Here is a 20,118-nt window from a genome sequence, read left to right as displayed (position 1 = left end):
TGGGGATGGCCAGACAGGAGACCCATTTCTCTGCTCCTTCCACTGAGACCTTTGTGATGCCTCCTTGGAGGCTGAGGGCACCCCAAGTCAGCTAGCCTGGGGGCTGCAATGCATGGGCCGGAGCCAGCCCACGGGGAGGTGGGAACCAGCCCGCAGCACGGGGGTTGAGCAGCACGGTGCAGTCCTCCTCTTCCCCTGCCCTTGCACCAAACCCACCTGTCAGCAAAGAAGCACGGCGCTGCGGGGCGGGCAGGGACCCGTGGAGGGCAAACCACCCCATCTGGGGGAAACCCCCATCCACCCTGACACAGCCCCAGACATCACATCCGAATCTGCCGCAGGGAAAGCAGAGGGGCTGCCGGGGCCAACGTCCTGCTTCTGTAAAAGATGTTGATATAGGCTCCCCAGGCCGGGCCCCCACTGCAGAGGAAGGCAAACCCCACCAGTGCGGCCAGTCGGAGCGGGGGGAAATCCCTTCCCGCCCCAGCGCAGCGTGGGGCTGAGCTGAGTGCGGGGGCAAGACCCTCCCGCCAGCGCCAGCGCCTCTGGGGGAGGATTAAAACCCCAACACACGGAGCAGAAATGGGAGAAGGGGGCAACCAGCACAGGCCAAGCCTGGGACCCCCCGGCACAGCACGGGCATCGCTGCACCTAGAGCTGCCGGGTATCAGCTGCGCAGGCGGCCGTGAAGGCGTCGGACCCGTCCTGAGGTCTCAGCCCTAGGACTCAAGGCACGGTGAGGCTGGGCCCGGCACCACCACCTGGAAAACCTGCAGGATCAAGCCCACAGTCACTGACAGGACCTTCTGGGGGCTGGGCCAGGCCTGGAGAATGAATGCCCCTGCCATGAAACATCCCAAACTCCCGCTAATCCACCCAGTTCTTTACCAAACACCCTCCCCGGCAGGCCCGTAGAGGGAGCCCTCGGCCTATTATTTCTCCTGGAAGTTTTCCATGAACAATTCAGAATAGATTTCAGGTCAGATGCAGCAGGGTTTGTTGGGGGTCCAGCTCAGGGAGGCGGGGGGCAGGAGCATGTTGCCAAAGCAGCAGCAGGGTGGGAAAGCCTGGCCCCTTGCAAGGGATCTCCCGCTAGCTGCAGAGACTATGAGAGGGCTATGCAAAGTCTGGCCACCAGAGATCATCTCTTTCCACCCAGCTTTAGTGGCTAATCTTCATAAACCACTTGAATCCAGAGTAAAATAACTCCTTGGGAAATGTCTAGGAGCTTTGCTGCAGGGGGGAGCTGCCAAGTGCCTGCTCCCCCAGGTCACCCCGGGCTCCGTGCACCCTGGCTCCCTTGCATTTCACCCATCAGTGGGGATATGTTAGGATTAGCTCATTAGTAACAAAGCTGGACCTCACCAATCCTGAGCAACCATACGATGCAAATGACTCTATTATGAAGAGTTGGGATTATGGATTTGCGTGGGGTGGTTTGGACAGGGCTGGTCCCGCTGCTGGCAGTGGGTTGGACCAGATGCGACTCCCTCACGTCCCTTCCAGCCCCACAGCTCCATGAGTGACCCATCCGTGTGACCTCCTGAAAGCCCTGCTACTCTGTGGAAGTCAGGAAAGCATTTCCCACCGCCCAGAAATTCATAGGATCCTAGAAGGACCTACCTCCAGAGGTCACACCCAGCCCCACCCCCTGCCTGAAGCAGGATCAGGCCTCTCCAAACCATCCTGTACAAACCCAGGGGGTTTTAAAGACACCAGAAGAGTTGACCCTCATCTTATGCAGAGTTTAGGTTATAGAGAGCATGTCTACACATGCACAATTACTGCGCCATAACCACAATTACTGCGAAGTAAGGGCACACGTCTACATGTGCACGCTCTTACTGCACAATAAATATGGCGACTTAAGCTGACCTGAGCGTAAATTTGATACCGGCATCATGCAGGTATCAAATATACACGCGATTAGTTACTGCGCAGTAACGCACGTGTAGACGCCTTACTGAACAATAACACTGTGTGTCTGAACTGACCTCCACACATCCCTTCCAGCCCCATGGCTCCAGGAATTGTGGACTAACTTTCATCCCAAATCAGTCCCCACACAGTGTTACTGCACTTTAATGCCTGCACATGTAGACGCTGGCCTATTTCCACTTACTGCACAGTAAATTTAAGCCGGCATAAACACATGTGTAGACATGCTCAGATTGTATAGGAGGATGGCTTGGACAGGGCTCGTCCTGCCTCAGTCCAGTGGGAGGAGAATTTGGGGAGAGAGGCAAGGATCTGGGGAGAGGCATTCCTGAGAGGCAAGCTTCTTTGTGGGGGAGATCTGTGATCGGACCCATCGCATGGGCGGGAGCGACTTGGACAAGCTTTTGAACGCAAAGCTTTCACCTCGGCCTCTTGCATAACGCCTGGGCTGTTATGGCTACAGCATCACCCTGACGATGCTGCCACACAGAAGTATTGAAAATTGCTGTTTACAAGGGATCATCCACAACCTGAAGACAAAGGTGTTTCTCCATCACCCTCCTCTTCCTGCGCAGGGAACGCACACAAAGGCCAGCTCGAGCTGGGAACCAGACAAGAGGCCTTGGTTTCTTTGCTCGCTGTTCAGAGCCTCTCCCTGGCAAGTCCTTTGCCCAAAGATTCCTCTCCCCACTCTTTTTTGGGGATCTCGCCTCACGTGCTCCTCTGGTAGTGACTGGGGGCTTCCTTGCACCCTTCTCTGTGCATGTTCCTGTGGTGTGTTTGCTACTCCCTTCTCCATCCCAGCTCTTTCCAGTAAATACCAAGCTCTTTGCCTTCATAGTCCTCCCCAAGACAGCCGCCTCAGCCCGGCTGCTCAAGTAGCCTAGCAGGTAGCCTGTGCTTTAGGCAGCAGCTGCTCTCGTTTCAACTCTCTGCTCCAGAAAAAAAGATGGACTGTTTATCACCATTATCCTGGATGAAGGGCAGCTCTTTCCCCCTCTGCTTTCACCCCATGATGCAAAATGGCATACCACCGAGAGCAGGGCTCTAGACGACATCTTCCAGGGTAAGCAGAGAAGGCAGATGAAGGATGGTGAAAGCAAGGATTCTCCTCTTTTTTTTTTCAGAGGGGAGACTGAGGCACAGAGAGAGAATGGGAGTTGGCCGAGGCCGCGCAGAAAGCCTGTGGCAAAGCTGGGGGTGCAACAAGCAGTTCCCGACCCTGGTGCCAGAGCCTTGCACAAAGGCTTGGGGCCTGTTGTCGGGGCCTGTCTGCGACCGGCTTTTCTTGGAATTCTTTATTTTGTGCTCTTTTGGGTAGGGATCAAGCGAGACCGGCTGCGAGGGCTTCAGTCCACGCTCACACGCCGAGGGGAGAGCTTCCGCCTCGACCACGAGCGGAGGGGTTTGAGCCGTGCGAGTGTGCACGCGGCTCACCAGGCTTTGCCTGGAAAGCTCGTCTCTGCCTACGAATGTCACTGGGACAAAACAAGTGCCTGCTTCCTGCCAGATCTGCCGCTCTGCTTTCTGCTCCCTGCCCTGTGCCCCCTGCCTTATCGGCCGCTCTGCTTTCTGCTCCCTGCGCCATGCAGCCACAATACCACCGCAGAGGCACCGATTCCTCTCCCAGCCCGTGTTTGTCTGTGCCCCATTTCCCCTTGGCGGATCCGGCGGGCCATGTTGAGTCTAAGGAGAGGGCAGCCCCCCCAACAGAGCTGCCAGGGTCCTTAGAGAGGGTCCCAGGTATCCTCTGCTTCCAAAGTAGCAAGAATAATGACAGCTCCAAGCAATGGTTGGTTTAAATATACTCCTACCAAACACGTGAGCCAGCCCGGACAAGGGGAGAAGCCGGCAGCAGCCCTAAACCAGCTGCCTCAAGACGGTGGCCGCATTGCTCCTACTATTTTCCACCGCCCTTTCCCTACTGATGGGCTGAGCTGAGCTCCGTCCATCGCCGGCCCGAATCCACTCCCAGCAGCGGAGGAGGTGCGCGGAGTTGACGACGATACGACCTGAACCGGACCCCCCCGCTGCAGACACCAGCAGCGAACCCCCCCCGGGTGAGAAAGTTCTGCCCCAACTTACCCTTGCTGCCGTGTCAGACCGTGGCCCCACGGACCTGGAGAACCGTCAGTCCCCGTCCTCCTTATAAACACCCTCTGGATGTTGGAAGACTGTTGTCAAGTCCTCCCTCGGTCTTTTCTTCTCCACGCTCAATAATCCCAGGTCTTCCAGCCTTTCCTCAGAGGTCCTGTCTCTCAGGCCTTGAAGGATGAGCGGCGATCTCCCTTCCCAACTTGTCTGCATCGCGAGGCACGCGCAGCTGGACCTGGTGAGGCCAAAGACAGCGGAAGAATCACTTCCCCTGAGCTAGCCTAGCCTACTCTGGGTTTTGTTGGCAAGAAAAGCACCCCGTTGGCTCCTATTCAACTTAGGGTCCACTCCAGCCCTCTGGCCCATCCGGGGCAGAAAAGATGTGCCCATCACTGCTCACCCCAAAAACAACAACACAGATACCCAGGACTGGCGGGGACCTCAGGGGTCATCTAGTCCAGCCACCCTGCACGGACACAGGGCTCTGCCCCTAATCCGTCCAGGGAGATGGCCCAGGCTCCAAACACTTGTACCCACCACTCCTGTCCCAGACCCAAAAGCATCACTTCCCTTCTCCACCATCTCCCTGGTGACTTCACAAGGCCGTTTTCCCCGGGTGGGAAACTCAGGGACTTGGGGCTGGGGGTTGTCTCCTACTCACCGCAGCTCTTGAGACAGGAGCTTCCAGCATCCCCTGGCCAGGCCCTTGCGGTTGCTCTTTGAAAGCTTGCAAAGAACAACTTTTCCAGCTATTCAGCTGGTCTAATGAAAGATATCCCATCTCCCCGAGGAACCGTGTCTGCCTCGAGAAACCCTGCTTTTACCCCACTTCCAACGCTGAGAGGCAGGCTAGGAAATGGCTCCGTGTCCCAATGAACCATGGGAGGTGACTAGGAGTAATGGGAATTTTTCCCCCCTGCAATTCCCGCGTGCTGCCCCAAAGCTTTTTACCATCTCAAGCAGTGAAGCCAGCCAGGAGACTGGCAGCATCAGTGCTTGACCTGCCTGCTGCAAAGGCTCAGTCGCCAGGACAGGCAAGCCCAGGGAGGGACAAAAGCACACTTAGCTCAGCTGCATGAGTGCAAAGCTGATGGCCTGTGCTGGAGTGACTCTAGATTCACTCCCAAATAACTGAGGGCAGCATCTACTCTGTTAAAAGAAGAAAGCACTGTGTGCAAGTGGGGAGTGGGCTAGCTTGGGAGCCCAGAAGGTGGAAGTTCAGCTCCTGCTCCTACCGTCAGCAAAATACAGCTCCCCTGTTTATTAAGCCGGTGGGTAGAGCTTGTCTTAGGACACCCGCTGCAAAATACAGCATTTATTAAGCCTGTGGGCAGAGCCTGTCTCAGGACGCCCACAGACAGCACCTGGTGCAACGATGGTGGCATTTAGAAACTCAGGACCGTGCACAAGCACCCCTACATGCTATCTGTACAACAGAGGATGCTGTCTTTGCCATGAGCCTGGCCAGAACCTGAGTTTCTTCCTGCTGCGGGAGATGCAGCTACATCCAACTGCCCATCAAAAACCAGAGAGAAACTCATTTTTCAAACCTCTTTGCACTCTGTTTTATCATGCAGATGGTGGAGAATCATGAGCCAGCTTTGCTTTCCCACCCTGTTTCAGTGCATCCTAGGGCCAGCCAGACCTTGTCGTGCTCCCCTTATTCGTGGCGTCAAATGAAGAATATTGATTGATTTTGTTTTAAAGCGCTGATTTGTTATGTTCAGGCAGTAGCCAGAGACAGACAGACAGACAGATAACCGCAGCCCACTCCCGCGCCGTGGTGGGGAGACATACTTTGATGAAACTGGGAAAGCGAGTTGGCTCAAGTCTTACTTGTCATGGCTGAACATCTAAAAGCACTCCAGGTTTGCAAGACAGAGCCACCCTTTTCTTTATATTAGAAAACCAAAAAGGAAGGTAAAAGGGTAGCTATGGGGCTCTGTTTTGGGCTGAGCTGCACTGGTTATTTTCATACCAACTTAAAGAGAAGGAAAATATTTTTCAACACATAGGAAGCTTTTTTCATCTGCAAAAAGACTCCACCCCAACTCTATGCATATAGATGTGAAATAAAAGAAACATGTCCATGTAGGTAAATGCTTTTCATCTTTTGTTGTCACTGACTTCAATGCTTTCCTAGGTTTTTGGTGGACAAGACACAGTTTTAAACAGCAACATACAAATTATTTTGATGAGCAGAAACTAGGTCCAGTTTTCTCATCCTTGGAGAATTTTTGAAGTTTCCGAACACCCCCCCACCCCCCGCTTGAAAAAGGCTCACAGGCTGACTGAAAAAAAAATCATTTGCACTCTGTCCGAAAAGACTTGTTTTGATCGTGCGAGTTTTCAAATGGAAAGCTTATGTTAAGTCAGGCACACGCTTCAATCCAGAGGTCTGGAGTGCTGATAGTTTCTCATCTTTTTTCTTTTCAAACAATTTAAAATCTGAAATTCCCTAAAGATGTGAAACGAAACAGCGTGTTGGCCTCTAAAGTTGAAATGTGCATAAGTATGTCAAAAGGGGATGTGTTTAATAACTTCAACCCTTTCTTTCCTCAACCACTTTTCAGATCGGGAGGTGGGTCAGAATGAAGCCTGCTGTGTTAGAAGTCTTGGTTTTAATTAATCAGCAGTGTGGATGAAAGAAAGAAAGAAGGAAAGAAAAAGTTTAAAAGTTCCAGAGCAAGTCGAAATCTCAAAACAGTTCAGGTGTTCATTTCTTCACAAAACTCACACATTTTTCCACTCAAAAACAGATTTTTTTGTTCAAATTTCTCTTTGTCAATAAGCTGTTTTCCGATCATGGGGAAAAATTTTTTTTACCAGGTTTACTATAGAATTTTTCTATCATGTGCAGTCTGCCCTTGACCTCTGGATTGAAGCGTGTGCCTGACTTAACATGAGCTTTCCATTTGAAAACTTGCAGAGCTGGCCTCTAAGACTTTCTTTGTGTTTTCAGTGCCTGGACACTCATAAATGATTGTCCTGAATCATTGGCCTGAAAGAGCTACAATAATTCAAATCAATTAAAATAGCCCCATTGAGTTCAGTGGGATGAACAAAACTGTTTGCAGAATCAGGTGTGATGTACAGGCCGGTCAAAGCCCTTCAGTGAAAATAAAGCTCCGGGTGCCCTTGTGAGTGCTATTGATATATTGCTAATGAATGATATAATGTATTACAATAATATAATAGCAATGTATCGTATAATATCATTATAATTGTTGAGTATATAATAATAATAGTAATGATGAAGATGATGATGATGATGATGATGTAATTACAGCTTAATATAGTAGCACAAGATAATGTACCCCAGTAAAGGAAGTGCCAGCAATTAAATCTTAATCTGGGGCCGTAAGGAACTGATTCTGCAAAGTACTTACCTATGTGTCTACTTCAGAGTATAAAGGTAGCTGCATGCTTCAGAGGCCTTAATTCAGGAAAATGCATAAATACCTGCTTAGCTAGTATTGAAATACTAGTACTTTAATACTTTAGTGCTTAATATTAGTATTTGAATATTTAGTATTTTAACACTTAGCTAGTATTTTAATACCACTAACAATTACCACTACTACTAATGTAGCACTAGAAGCTCTTAGCAGCTCTCACTATCTTCATCCTCCCATCGTTCACATTTAATTTCTGCGGCTCTGATACCACATGCTCTCCCATCTTCACCTTGGTCGTCCCTCCGGCACCCTGGGAACAACTGCCCTTGGTGTCTGGATCACTTCCATCCTTTCGACACGGCCCAGCCGCTGCAGTCGTCAGGCTCGGCTTTCCTGTGGCAGGGCTGGGTCTCTGCACGATTGATATGACTCATGATAGTTTCTCATCTTTCATTCTTGTGTGATGGGATCACGCCGTGCCCAAAGCTTTTCCGTGAAAACTTTAACAAGCACAGAAGTGTATTGTACAGAGCCCGGTACTCTCCGCTGCTTCGCAAGTCCAGATGTAGCATCAGCATTAACACGCCTGATAAAAGTAATAGGATTACTTACATATTTGAAGTGAAGCACATGCTTAACTGGTTTGCAGAAAATTAGACACAAAATACTGAATATGAATACCTTCTTGACCTGATACCAAAGTCCAGGAGACTACAAAATACCTAGTTGCCCATCTCTTCCAGGTTGAATAGATGTTAGCTATCAGAAGAGCTACAGCAATAACTAGAGATATTCAAAGGGATTTTTTATGCTGGCCTCTTTGCTTTCTCCCAGTGCACCTTGTTTTACTTTTCTTAATTGCAAGGAGACAAACAGGGAAGTGTTTTGTACTCACAGCGGTTTTGGCTTGAGGGATTTGCAGGGGTTTGAGAGAGCTGGGGATGAAAGACACCTCTCAGTGCTTCTTAGGCAGATTTTATTCCTGTTTCCAAATAGGTACAAAATGAAAAATCAAATCAGCCGGGAAGATGGTGCAACTGCCCCCGGATATGTCTGAGGTGATGTCAGTCTACCAAACAGATGTAATTATCTCTCATCATTTTGTGTCATTCTCGATCACTTTAATTCCATCAAGTTTCAGGCAATTTTTTTTCTTATTATTATTTAGGTACAGATCAGAGCTTTAATAACTGGAAGCGTGTAGGCAGAGATTAAAAAAAACCCTTTCGCTACAAAATTAATTTTAATAATGAGAATAGGAAATATATCTTAACAAAGAAGCCTTCTAGAAAGGATCGCTCCAGAAACAAGCAGGAATGGAAAGCTGGGTTGTGTGCTGGATTTTGTGTTTTCATTTCATGCTGAGGCTACTTTTTCTGTCTAGAAAGACAGCGAAGGACGTACAGGTTTCCTAGCTTCTAAATTAAAATATTGCTAGATGCACATTTGCGCAGGTGTTAGTAGGTTTGTGTCTATTAGACACACGTGATCGTGATTTGTCTGGAAGTATTTTGAGGTATAAAATGAGCTTAATCCAAGAAAATGCATAAATACCTGCTTAGCTAGTTTTTAAATACTTTAATACTTTAGTGCTTAATATTAGTACTTTAATATTTAGTATTTTAACACTTAGCTAGTATTTTAATACCACTAACAATTACCACTACTACTACTAATGTAGCACTAGACGCTCTTAGCAGCTCTCACTATCTTCATCCTCCCATTGTTTACATTTTATGGACATTATAAACGGCCTGTCTTCACATGAAATGTCAGACTTTCACTATATTATAAAATCAACAATAGTTCCCCACTATTCTGCACTGGGGAGGCCACATCTGGAGTCCTGTGTCCAGCTGTGGGCCCCCACTACAGAAAGGATGTGGACACATTGGAGAGAGTCCAGCGGAGGGCAATGAAAATGGTCGTGGGCTGGGGGGCAGGACTGGTGAGAGGCTGAGGGAAATGGGCTGATTTAGCCTGCAGAAGAGAAGACCGAGGGGGATTGAATAGCAGCCTTCACCTCCCTGCCGGGGGCCGCAAAGAGGATGGAGCTGGGCTGGTCTCAGTGGGGGCAGACGACAGGACAAGGAGCAATGGGCTCAGGCTGCAGCAAGAGACGCTGAGGTTGGATATTTAAGAAAAAACTCTCATGAGGAGGGTGGTGAAGCACTGGAGCAGGTTACCCAGAGAAGTGGTGGGCTTTCCCTCCTCGGAGGTTTTGAAGACCCGGCTAGACAAAACCTCGGCTGGGACGATGTAGTTGGGCTGGTCCTGCTTGGAGCAGGGGGTTGGACGAGATGTGACCTCCTGAGCTCCCTTCCAGCCCAAATTGTCTGAGATTCTATGGTTAGCAATAAAAAACAAAATATGCATCATAGTAATCGAGAAGTTTATGATCATCCTTCTTATTTTTGTGGTTGGTCATTTTCCCTTTAAGGAAGCCCGGCAGGCGGGTGGGGGAATCGCACTGTAACACTGCTTCTAATTTTAAACTAGTAAAATTTATATCCCCCGCTCCTGTTCCCCAGGCTCAAAGACACGTATGAGAGAGAAAGGAATGTGAAGCTAAACACATCCACAGAATTTGTCTGGGGAGAAACATGCAAATTATTTTATTCCAGCTACCACTTGGGATCCAGTCTCTCCCTCTAAAACTAGGGTCTCTCTCGTGCGTGCGTTTCTCTGTGGGTGTCTTTGCCTCTCCGGCTGCTCAGATACCTTTGTGTACGTCTGCTCATGTGCCCTGTTTCAGGAACCAAAGCACTTCGCTGGCACAAGGTTTTCAGCTCAGCTCTAAACCAAGCTCTGACAAAATCCTCTCGGCTTTGCCCTGCTTTACCTTGGCACGACGTGACATTTACCCCTTTCTAAATTCATTTTCCGGAGCGGCTTTGTATTCAAACCAGTGGGGAAATCGCGATCTCGCCTCCCATAACGATCTCAGATGCCCAGATCCTACTCCTGCACCAAAAACTGCACCTGACTGAAGCCCGTGGGAATTGTCCCAGGCTTTTTAAGGGGTATTTTAAGAGCTCAATCATGCAAACTTACCCTGTGCGGTAATGCTTGTTACTGGAAGGAAGTCAAAGTCCCACGTGGAAGCCAAGGGGTCTTCTCCAGGTAATGGCAGCGTTAGGATGATGTGGCTGTGATGGTCCAGGAGCTATGAAAGAGGCGAGAGGGATATCGTTCACCAGGCCCGCTGCATGGCTGGGATGAAGTCAGACAAGCAAGGCTTGCTTTCTCAGGCCCATTTTGGGGTAGGTTAGGTGAAGAAGAGCATTTCTCTGCTTTTCCAGTCCTGCCTAGTGGTGTTGCACAGGTGGAGTGACGCATTAGCTGGAAGGCGTTGGATGACGAGTCTCCTTGGGATGCCGCTCGGTTTCCTTCGCCGGCTTCAGAAGAAGAGGTTGCTGCCATCGGGTCATATAATATAAAGGTCTAATTCGAGGGTGGAGATCAGGAAGGATTTCCTGGCTATGAGGTGGCCAAGCACTACAGGCGTCGTGGTCTCTCCATCCTCGGACGTTTTCAAGAGCAGGTTGGACAGACACTTGGCTGGGACGCTTTGGATAGGCCCGATCCCGCCTCGAGCAGGGGGCTAGATGGCCCTGTGAGGTCCCTTCCAGCCCGGCTTTCCTGGGATCCTGAGGTCCTTGACGGTCAGTGGGAATATTTCCACTGGCTTCATTGCCCTTCAAAGGGTTGGCCTGTGTGGGAAGTTGCTCCGGAGCAAGGCGAGGTGTACATCTGAAGCACCGCGGCCAGTGCCTACAGGGGCAGTATTGCAAATTTAGCTTCTCCAGCTCTTCTGGCCACTTCCCTCCTTTCAATAAATACTCGGCGCCCTAAAATCAATCAAGTGGCCTCAATCCAGCAAAGCACTCAGGCCCAATTCGGAAAAGTATGTTCGCACGTGTTTCCTTTAAGCATGAGAGCAATCCCATTCCTGCCCCACGAAGCACTTGGCAGCTGCTAGCTGCGACCACAGAAATAATCCCACCGAAGTGCTTAAAATTAAGCAAGGGGTAAAGTATTCTATTGGATCGGGGCCTGACAACGTTTATAGGATCAACATGAAAATATATGACGTGCCTCTATAGCCGCAGAAGCCAAGTGGCTGCAAGGAAAGGGAAGGGGAATGCTAAATCCATTTATATCTTTGCGTGGAAGGCCGTCGCCTCTGACTTGTGACCTACCATCCCCTTTATAGAAACCAGTAGAAAGACGAGAACAAGGCGTTTGATGATTTGTCCAGTGCCCTGGAGATTTTTTTGTTTATTCCTTTTTTTTTTTTAGTTTTTCCCCCACATAAATTACACAAGCACTTTATAAAATGAATACACATAAAAACACCTTATAAGTGCATAACTTAAAAAACAAAACAAAACGGAACAAATGAACGCCTTTAAAAATCTCACTGAAAATAGGTTTTTTGATTGATTGTTTGCACCAGCTGCTTGAATTGGCAGTGTGGCTTTAGCGTATACATAACTGAAAAATATATATTGTATAATATATATATAATCTATATATTCCTGGCGTTTGCTAGAAGAAGTGCCTCACTTACATCACATCTCGTTCCCTCCATACAACGGCAGAAATGACCGAGTCAAACAGTCGAAGGAGGTTTCCCCCCTCCCCATCGTAAACCGACTTCTAAAGCAAAGGGGGAAAGAAAAGGTAAATAAAATATTGAACAACGTCTGTAAATGATACCGAAATAATCCGCTGAATGAAACTGCATTATCCCTGCGAAATGCCACAGATGTCTCATAGTTATTAAAATATAAGTTGATCAATGTAGAGTCTGAGGTTTCCAGGGAAACCGCCAGGAATCGTCGTACGATTGTTTGAAACGTTACATCTGCTCTCGTCAAAGCGCTGTCAGCCGCTCCTCTTAGTCCTCCCCTGGAAAAAATATTAATTACAAGGGGCGGAGGCATCCCTAAGTGCGAGGCAAAGGACTCCCTGCCGCGTGACGGGAGCGAGCGGGGGTGTTTTGTCCGTTGCCCGAGTCCGGCCTGAGCGCTTCTGCTGCACGAGGGCCCCGGGGCTCGGCCCGGAGAGGTCCCAGGCAGGACAGCATCGCCGTGTCTGAAGCAACCAGCCGGGAAGCCCGAGCCCGGGGTCTGCACTGGCCGTGGATGGGAATCAGAGGGGGGGCTTCCTCCGTGGCTTTCGGGAAAGCGGCGCGGACGCTTTCCGGCCATAGCCGAGCAAGCCCTTTGCCGGGACTCGGCCGGCATCAGAGGCTTTCAAAAGGGGAAAGAAAGAAAGAGGAAACACTGCTTGTGGGTGGATCGTCCCCCAGACTCGCGCGCGGGTGGCAGCTCCCCCCGGGGAGGAAGGGGGCTCCGGGACCGGGGTGGCTCTGAACGCGGGCCGATGCCCCCGCCGCCCGGGCCTCTATTCGCACGCCGAGGCCACGGAGGTGACGCTGGTGATCTTGGTGGAGTCGTCGGACCAGGGCTGCAGGTTCTGGAGGGCGAAGAGGGACGAGTTGTGGACGCAGATGGGGTCGGCCTGGATGGGCTGGTTGATGGTCTTCTGGAAGGCCTCCTGCTGCAGCTGCATGAGGATGCGGTTGGCTTGCTGCCGCTCCGCTTCCCGCTCCTCCGCCGTCTGCCGCCTGGGGGGGAGCAGGAACCCAGCGTGAGTGAGCCGGGGCCCGGGACGGGCCCAGCTCCCAGCTCCCCGCCCCGCTCCCCCCGACAGCGGGGCCACCAGAGATCCCCCACGCTCCCTGGCACTCCCGACATTTCATTCCTCCACCCAGCGCCCCAATGGCTTGGCGGTCGGGCTATGCCCCTCAGACGCGGGGTCGAGCTGCACCAGGAGCCGAGAGCCCCGGCTCTGATGGGGAGAAGGCGTCTTCCTCCCCCAGACCAGCTCCGAGAGAGGCCTCCCTGCCCCCCCCCCATGGCCTTTTCTGCAGCCCAGCTCAGGTGCCCCCATGCTGCCTCTCTCAGCAGCCCCCGCCGTCCCCTTCGTGGAGCCAAAAGCCGCCTTGACCCCTGCTAGCCAGGCCTCCAAACTCAGCCCGGACGGCTGCAAAAATGGCTCCGGCCAGGCCACTTCCCTTGGGAACGGAGGAAATTAAATCCACCCTCGCCGCCCCCGCCTCTCCCAGCTTAATTAGCAGTGGCTTCGAGGGACGTGATGGACACCCGGGATTTCAAGGGCGCCTCCTCTCCTCCAAGGCCAGCGGAGCCACTTGCAAGATTTGGGGGGCCTCGATCTGATGTCTTTCGGCCTTCCTCCCTCTGGCAAAACCCCTTGAATGTCCGTCAGCGGTGAACTAAGAGTTTGGCCCCGAGCAAGGAGCTGCGGGCTGGTGCCGGGGAGGGGAAGGGGGTGGAGACCGATGCACCCAAGCTGGTCTGGCCTGTCTGGAAGCCAAGGCCTCCTGCCCTGCGGGGCTCAGGTTACAGATCCTTTGGGGAGACTCAACCCATTGTCCTTCCCACGCCGCATGGCTCTCCCCGCGGGCTGCAGGAAGCCGGGGGAGACTGCAGGGTGGGAGGGCAGCTGTGCAGGGATGAGGTCCGGGCTGGACGTGGGACGGAACACACCAAATAGACATGCGTTGCATATATGCATGGGCACCTAGATAGAAGGGTCTATACATATCCAGAGCTGGTTAAGCAAAGGCAGGCAGAAGGCAGGGCAAGGGGCCGCCTTGGAGACAAACTAGTTCAGAGAGGCAGTAGCTTTGCTTGGTCAGGGGCTATGAGAGGCCAGGGGAGGCCTCTGATCACTAGGTTCCTGCCGGTAAAAGCTCGCGCCGCTCTGAAACAGTCTCTAGTCTAAGGGGCCATCCTGCCCTGCCTTCTGCATATGCAGATACATATCTATATGTACATACACACATCTATATTAATCTGTATCTAGGTGTACATATGCATCTCTATCTCCAGCTATATTTATATTTATACTACGTATGTCTATCTAGATATATCTATCTACATCTAGATTTATCTGTATTTACACTACATATGTCTATATATCTAGATCTAGATCTAGATATCTGTCTATCTAGGTATATCTCTATCTACATCTAGACTTATCTGTATACTAGATATATCTATACTGCATCTAGATATACATCTTTATCTTGATACATCTAGATGCAAGTATATTTATACTACATATCTACCTAGATATCTCTATATCTATATGTAGATAGATCTAGATGTAGCTATATTTATACTACATATCTCTATCTAGATATATCTATATGCATTTAGATTTATCTGTATTTACACTACACATCTAGATATATCTGTCTACATCTAGATTTATCTGTATACTAGATGTATCTACACTGCATCTAGATATATCTAGATAGATATGTAGTATAAATATAGATATCTCTCTCTAGGTGCAAGTATATCTAAATAGATCTAGATGTATCTATATTTATACTACATATCTCTACCTAGATATATAAATAGATATATCTAGATAGAGATATGTAGTATAAATATAGATATATCTAGATAGAGACAGAGATAGATACGCACACACACACACATATACATAGCAAATGCATCAATAGTCTCAGGGAACACAGCTAACCCTGAACTTAGCCTCTAGGCCCAGCTCCGCACATGTTAGACCTTTGTGGCTTCCCTACAAGGCGCAGGCTGAGTACCCCCGTCTGGTGTTAAAATCAGGGACTTTTCCCCCCGATTAGGCAGCTCATGGGAGAATAGCCCATCGGAAACTTCCTCCCTGCTCTGTATCTGCAGCTCCAACCGAAACTACTGGCTGCCTCCAATCGCTGCTCCATGTTCTCCCCTCCTTTCCCTGCTGCTCACTCACTCCTGTTTTAAAATCAATGTGTAATGAAACTGCTGTTGGGCTGGGTTTTCCTTTTATTTATTCTTTTTGCTACTGATCCCCTGAAGAGGTTCACAACGCATTAGAGCTGGGCAAACAACAAGCCAGGAGGCTGCCACGAAGCTGGCGAGGAAATCCTCTGCTCCAGCCCCACTGAGAAGGGCCCCAGCGTGGAGCTTTCACAGCACAAAATACGTGGATTGGATCTAGCCTCTCCCTCCCTTTCCCACACTGCTTAATTTATATGACATTGATTATTATTTAGTGCCATCAATGTGTTATTTCGTTCCACAGAACAAAAAGAAAAAGCTGTTCTGAATCACGATTTTGTGTGTGTAATATATATATATATATATGGATTTTATATATTGTTATATAGAAGCAGTAAATTACATAAAATTTACATTATACACACACACATATTACACACACAATCTGTGATTCAGAACAGCTTTTTCTTTTCGTTTTGTGGAACGAAATAACACATTGATGGTGCTAAATAATAATCAATACACACACACACACAACAAATCCATGACCAAAACTGCTTCTATAAAACCACAGATTCTATACACATAAAATCCATGATTCAGAACTGCTTCTATATCAAAACTATATAATATATGGAAAAATCCAAGCTTTCACAGGCAACAACCTACTAGTCAGATGCTATCTCAGGCCTTTTTTTCACAGCATCTGATAAAGTAAAGCAGTTTGTCTCTAGAAGGTGCCCTCTTGCCCTGCCTTCAGCTAACCACCTCTGTATATGTATATTCCTATCTGTATACGCGCATGCTTTTGTGTGTAGATAGATAGGTATGGAAATATATTATACTAATAATGATAATTGCATAATTATATAGATATAGTTATAGATATAGATAACTATTTAAAACTATCAGGTAAAATAAAGTTGGCTAGCACTGATTCTTAACTAACAGAAATAGATGACAGAGAGTTTAATAGATATAAATATAGAACTATATAGATAGAGATTATACTAATAATGATAATACATAAAATGATATACAGTTATAGATCTGTAGTTGCATATATTGGATATGAATCTAAATATATAGAGAGTGATAATTATTTTAAACTTTCAGGGGAAATAAAGTTGGCTAGCACTGATTTCTGAACACCTAGCTGAGACAGAGTGATAGATAATACTAATAATAGAATACATCAAACTATATATAACTATGATAGATAAGACTAATAATATAATACATAAAACTATATAACTATGTAAAACAACCGGGTGAAATAAAACTGGCTAGCACTGATTTCTTAACAACAGAAGCAGATGCATAGACAGATAGATATAAATATAAAGATAGCTAGCTAGATATTACACTAATCATGATAACACATAAAACTAGATATAGTTACACAGATGTGGTGCTAGACAGGTAGACAGATAGCTAGAGAAACTGTTTCAAACTCCCGAGTGGATGAAGCCGCCTAGCACCGATTTCTTAGCAAGGAGCAGGGGTAGGTGCCTGCAACCCGAGACAAGCCCGGGAACCAGCTCCTCCGACTGCAAGAGGGAGGGGGAAATGCCTGCCCTGTTGAAACAGGACAAAACTCAAGCAAAGCCCCGCAGTTATTTTCTGAAAAAGACGCAGGGGAGGGAAAAAAAAAAAAAAAAAAAGAATTACATAAATAATGGAGGAGTTTTCCTTCCACCGCAGATTTCCTGGCGATGCATATTTAATACTGTTTTGACTTCATAGAGAAATGCAGCCCAGTCGCCTTTATAATTAGCGGTAAGCGCTGCCGAGGGCCGCGCCCCGGGCGAGGGCCCCTTGCCGGCGCGGAAAGCCGCCCCCTGCCCCCTCGGCTCCAGCAGAGTTGGGCCCCGAAGTTGCCAAGTGGCGGCCCCGATCCCGGTCCAGGAGCCCCGCGCGAGCCGGCGCCGGCTCCTGGCACGGGCTTGCGGTGCCCCCTCCCAGCCCGGAGAGGAGGATTTAGTGCTGGCACTGCAGCCGCTGAACCCCCAGGCCCAAACCCGGCTGCCCGGCCCGGCCCCCGCGCGTTAATGCGGGACAGAGGCCGCGGGCGCCGGGTCCGGCGGCACTAAAGGCTCTCAGCCAAGTGTGTGTGTGGGGGGGGGGGGGGTGCACGGCCCATGGGACGGGACCCTCCGCTTCTTGTGTCCTTTGCGCTCCCCTGCAGGCACCGGCACCGGCACCGGCACCGAGCCCGGCCCAGAGATGCACGTCCGCGTCCACCTCGCCCCGCACCGGCGCCGGCAGAGGCGCGCCCGGATCACCCGGAGTCGGCCCCGCGCCTGAGGGGCCAAATCCGGCGCGGGGGCGGGCTGGGCAGGAAACCGGCGTTCAGCCCTGCGGGCCCCGGGCGCGGCGGGGTGGGCACCGCCAAGTCGGGAGCAGCGGATTCGGAGCAAAGCGCCGGTGACTGGTAGGTAGGGAGTAGGTAGGTCGGTGTGGGGCCGGACCATCGGGAGTAAGTGGCTCGAGTGAACGGCTGAGCGAGGGAGAGACCCGCGAGCCGGCGAGGGGCTGAGGGGTGGATCCGCGCGTGCAGATACAGGGGTAGAAGCACGGAGTATGCGGACATGCATTACACTAATAATGTCCGTTAATAAGAGAGAGGCAGCTAGAGGGTTTCGCCGTACGTTACACTAACAGCGGTCACGCACGCACGTCTGTGCGGTGACAGCCAGACCCACCTGCCCAGGCAGTGTGCCGATGGGTTTATTTCGCCGGGTAGTTTTGAAGAGTTATCGCCCTCACTAAGTACGTCTGTCCAGGCGCTGTAACTATTTCAAACTGTCCGGTGAAAACAAAGGTGGCTGGCGCTGGTCTCCGACCAGCTGGGAGGTGGAGAGAAGAGATTTCTTTTCCCTGCGGCGCCGGTCTCGCTCCCCCTCTCCCGTTTTTCTGTGCGTTTGTTTCCCGGCAAGGCGGAGGCTCCCGCCGGCCCTGTGCGGGGGCCAGCCCCCGGCGCGGCTTCGGCCCCGCTCAACCCCTTTGTCTTTCCGGGCCCCGCTCGCTCCCCCGCGCCGGGGCCGGGGCCTCGGCCCTTGAACCGCCGGCTGCAACCAGCGCCCCCCCCCTCCCCGAGGCCGTGCATGCCCTGGGGCAGGGATCCGACCGAGGGGGGTCTCTCTGGCCCCCACTCAGCCCCGGGCAGGGGCCTGCCCCGCAGGGCTGCCGCTGAGCAGTGCCCTAGGGGGGCATTTCCCCCGCTCCGCGGCCGGCGAAACCCCCGGCCAGGAAGTTTCTTTGCACCTATCTCGCTGCCGGGGGGGGGGTCCGGGCGGGACCCCCCCAGGCTCCAGGCTCCGCAGAGCCCAGGGCAGGCTGCTCCCAGCCCAGCCTTGCGGGGAGACGCGCGAGGAGCCGGGCGGCAGAGGAAGGGCCGCCGGGTCGGGGTCGCGTTCACCCGACTGAAGGAGAGCCCCCGGGGGGCCCGGAGCGGCCCCCGCAGCCCCGGGGCAAAGTTTGCTGGCGTCGCGGCGGCACAGAGCACACGCGCGCACAAATACACGGAGCAGGTAGCAAACTGCCTCTACCGCCCAACCAGGGAAAGCACGCGCACGCACGCACACACACACACACACACACACGCAGAGCAAGTAGCAAACTCCCTGCACCGTCGCACGGGCTAGACAACGCACGACCGGGGAAAGCAAACGCACGCAAATAAATGGAGCAGGGAGCAAATTTGCCTCTACCGCCGCACGGGATAGACAACACATAATCAAAGTACACACACACACACACACACACCCAAAGATCAAAACACACTCACGCAAATGTAGGGAGCAGGTAGCAAACTGCCTGTGCCGCCGCACGGGCTGGATACAGCACACACAAACACTTACACACGCACGCAAACACAGAGATAACTAGAGCAAGTAGGACACTTCCCGCACCGCCGCACGGGCTAGATACCGCTCGGTTAGGGAAAGCGCACGCACACGCACACGCGCACACAAACAAAATAAGTAGTAAACTGTGTATCCCGCCGCACGGGCCACACACGGCACAGGGATAATTAGGGAATAATTAGGGAAAGCGCGCACAAACACAAACGCACACGGAGGCCAGCCCAGGCAGTGGGCAAAACCCGGGGAGAACACAACCCCGGAGGAAACAGACTCGCTCTGAAACACACGCGCGCACACTACGTGGAGAAATGTGCAATACCGCGGGAAACTGTGGCACACTTGGTGAAACGGGCCCGACACGGCACGCACACGCACACGCACACAAATAAGCGGAGCACATTCCGCGCGGCCTGAAAACCCCGCGGCTCGGAGGCAGTGCCCGCAAGAGCCGGCAACCGCCCGCGCCTGACACAACACACACAACCAAGTGCGCACACGCACACGCACACCGCACGGAGCCCTCTACCAGCCGGTGCAGCCCCGTCCCACTGAGGAGCAGCGCGCTAGATGCAGCACCAGCCCGCGCGACACACGCACCCCCACAGCCAGCCCCCACGCCCCCGCGCCCTGGCCCACGGGAGCCCCTCAGGCACAGCCCTGGCCCACGCGCCCGCCCGCCGGCCGGCCGTACCTCCACTTGGTGCGGCGGTTCTGGAACCAGGTCTTGACCTGCGCGTCGGTCATCTTGAGCGCCTTGGCCAGCGCGGCGCGCTCGGCCGAGGCCAGGTACTTCTGGCGGTGGAAGCGCTTCTCCAGCTCGCAGATCTGCAGGCGCGTGAAGGACGTGCGGGGCTTCTTCTTCTTGGGGGGGGTCCGGTTCTGGTAGGGGTGACCTATACGACGTGTTACAGTGAAGGGTGAGAGCGCCACTGGAGCAGGGAGGGGGCAAAGAAGCAAGCGGCAGAACATCAGGAGGGGTGC

General features: G+C 51.5%; 1 protein-coding gene and 1 long non-coding RNA gene across 3 annotated transcripts; both read right to left on the bottom strand.

Annotated features, from left to right (window-relative positions):
- Positions 1-409: 409 nt before the first annotated feature.
- LOC109324363 lies at positions 410-9,652 on the bottom strand. 2 transcript variants are annotated; one of them, XR_002104914.1, is made up of 5 exons: positions 9,617-9,652; positions 8,326-8,412; positions 7,720-8,016; positions 4,024-4,267; positions 410-770 (listed from the first exon to the last, which is right to left on the bottom strand). It is a non-coding gene; the product is annotated as an uncharacterized LOC109324363 (long non-coding RNA). The 2 variants fall into 2 exon arrangements; XR_002104913.1 differs by lacking the exons at positions 410-770; positions 4,024-4,267 and having other exon boundaries at positions 5,633-8,016.
- An 88-nt stretch (positions 9,653-9,740) lies between these two features.
- On the bottom strand, positions 9,741-20,106 carry TLX1 (T-cell leukemia homeobox 1). The gene is made up of 4 exons (XM_019555494.1): positions 19,829-20,106; positions 12,004-13,065; positions 10,485-11,204; positions 9,741-9,774 (listed from the first exon to the last, which is right to left on the bottom strand). The coding sequence occupies exons 1-2, from the start codon at positions 20,104-20,106 to the stop codon at positions 12,843-12,845; spliced, it is 501 nt and encodes a 166-aa protein (XP_019411039.1). The 3' UTR covers positions 9,741-9,774; positions 10,485-11,204; positions 12,004-12,842.
- Positions 20,107-20,118: the final 12 nt, after the last annotated feature.

This window comes from Crocodylus porosus, unplaced genomic scaffold (assembly GCF_001723895.1).
Source record: "Crocodylus porosus isolate Cpor-Errol unplaced genomic scaffold, CroPor_comp1, whole genome shotgun sequence".
In the NCBI taxonomy this organism is placed as follows: Eukaryota; Metazoa; Chordata; order Crocodylia; family Crocodylidae; genus Crocodylus; species Crocodylus porosus.
Note: the sequence above shows the minus strand (reverse complement) of the source record. Positions and strands in the feature narration are given on the sequence as shown.

Coding starts and splice junctions, on each gene's coding strand:
- TLX1 (XM_019555494.1), bottom strand. CDS start 20,106: ATGTTCTGCCGCTTGCTTCTTTGCCCCCTCCCTGCTCCAGTGGCGCTC. Junction 13,066..19,828: donor AACCGCCGCACCAAGTGGAG/GTACGGCCGGCC, acceptor GCTCCCCCCCAG/GCGGCAGACGGCGGAGGAGC.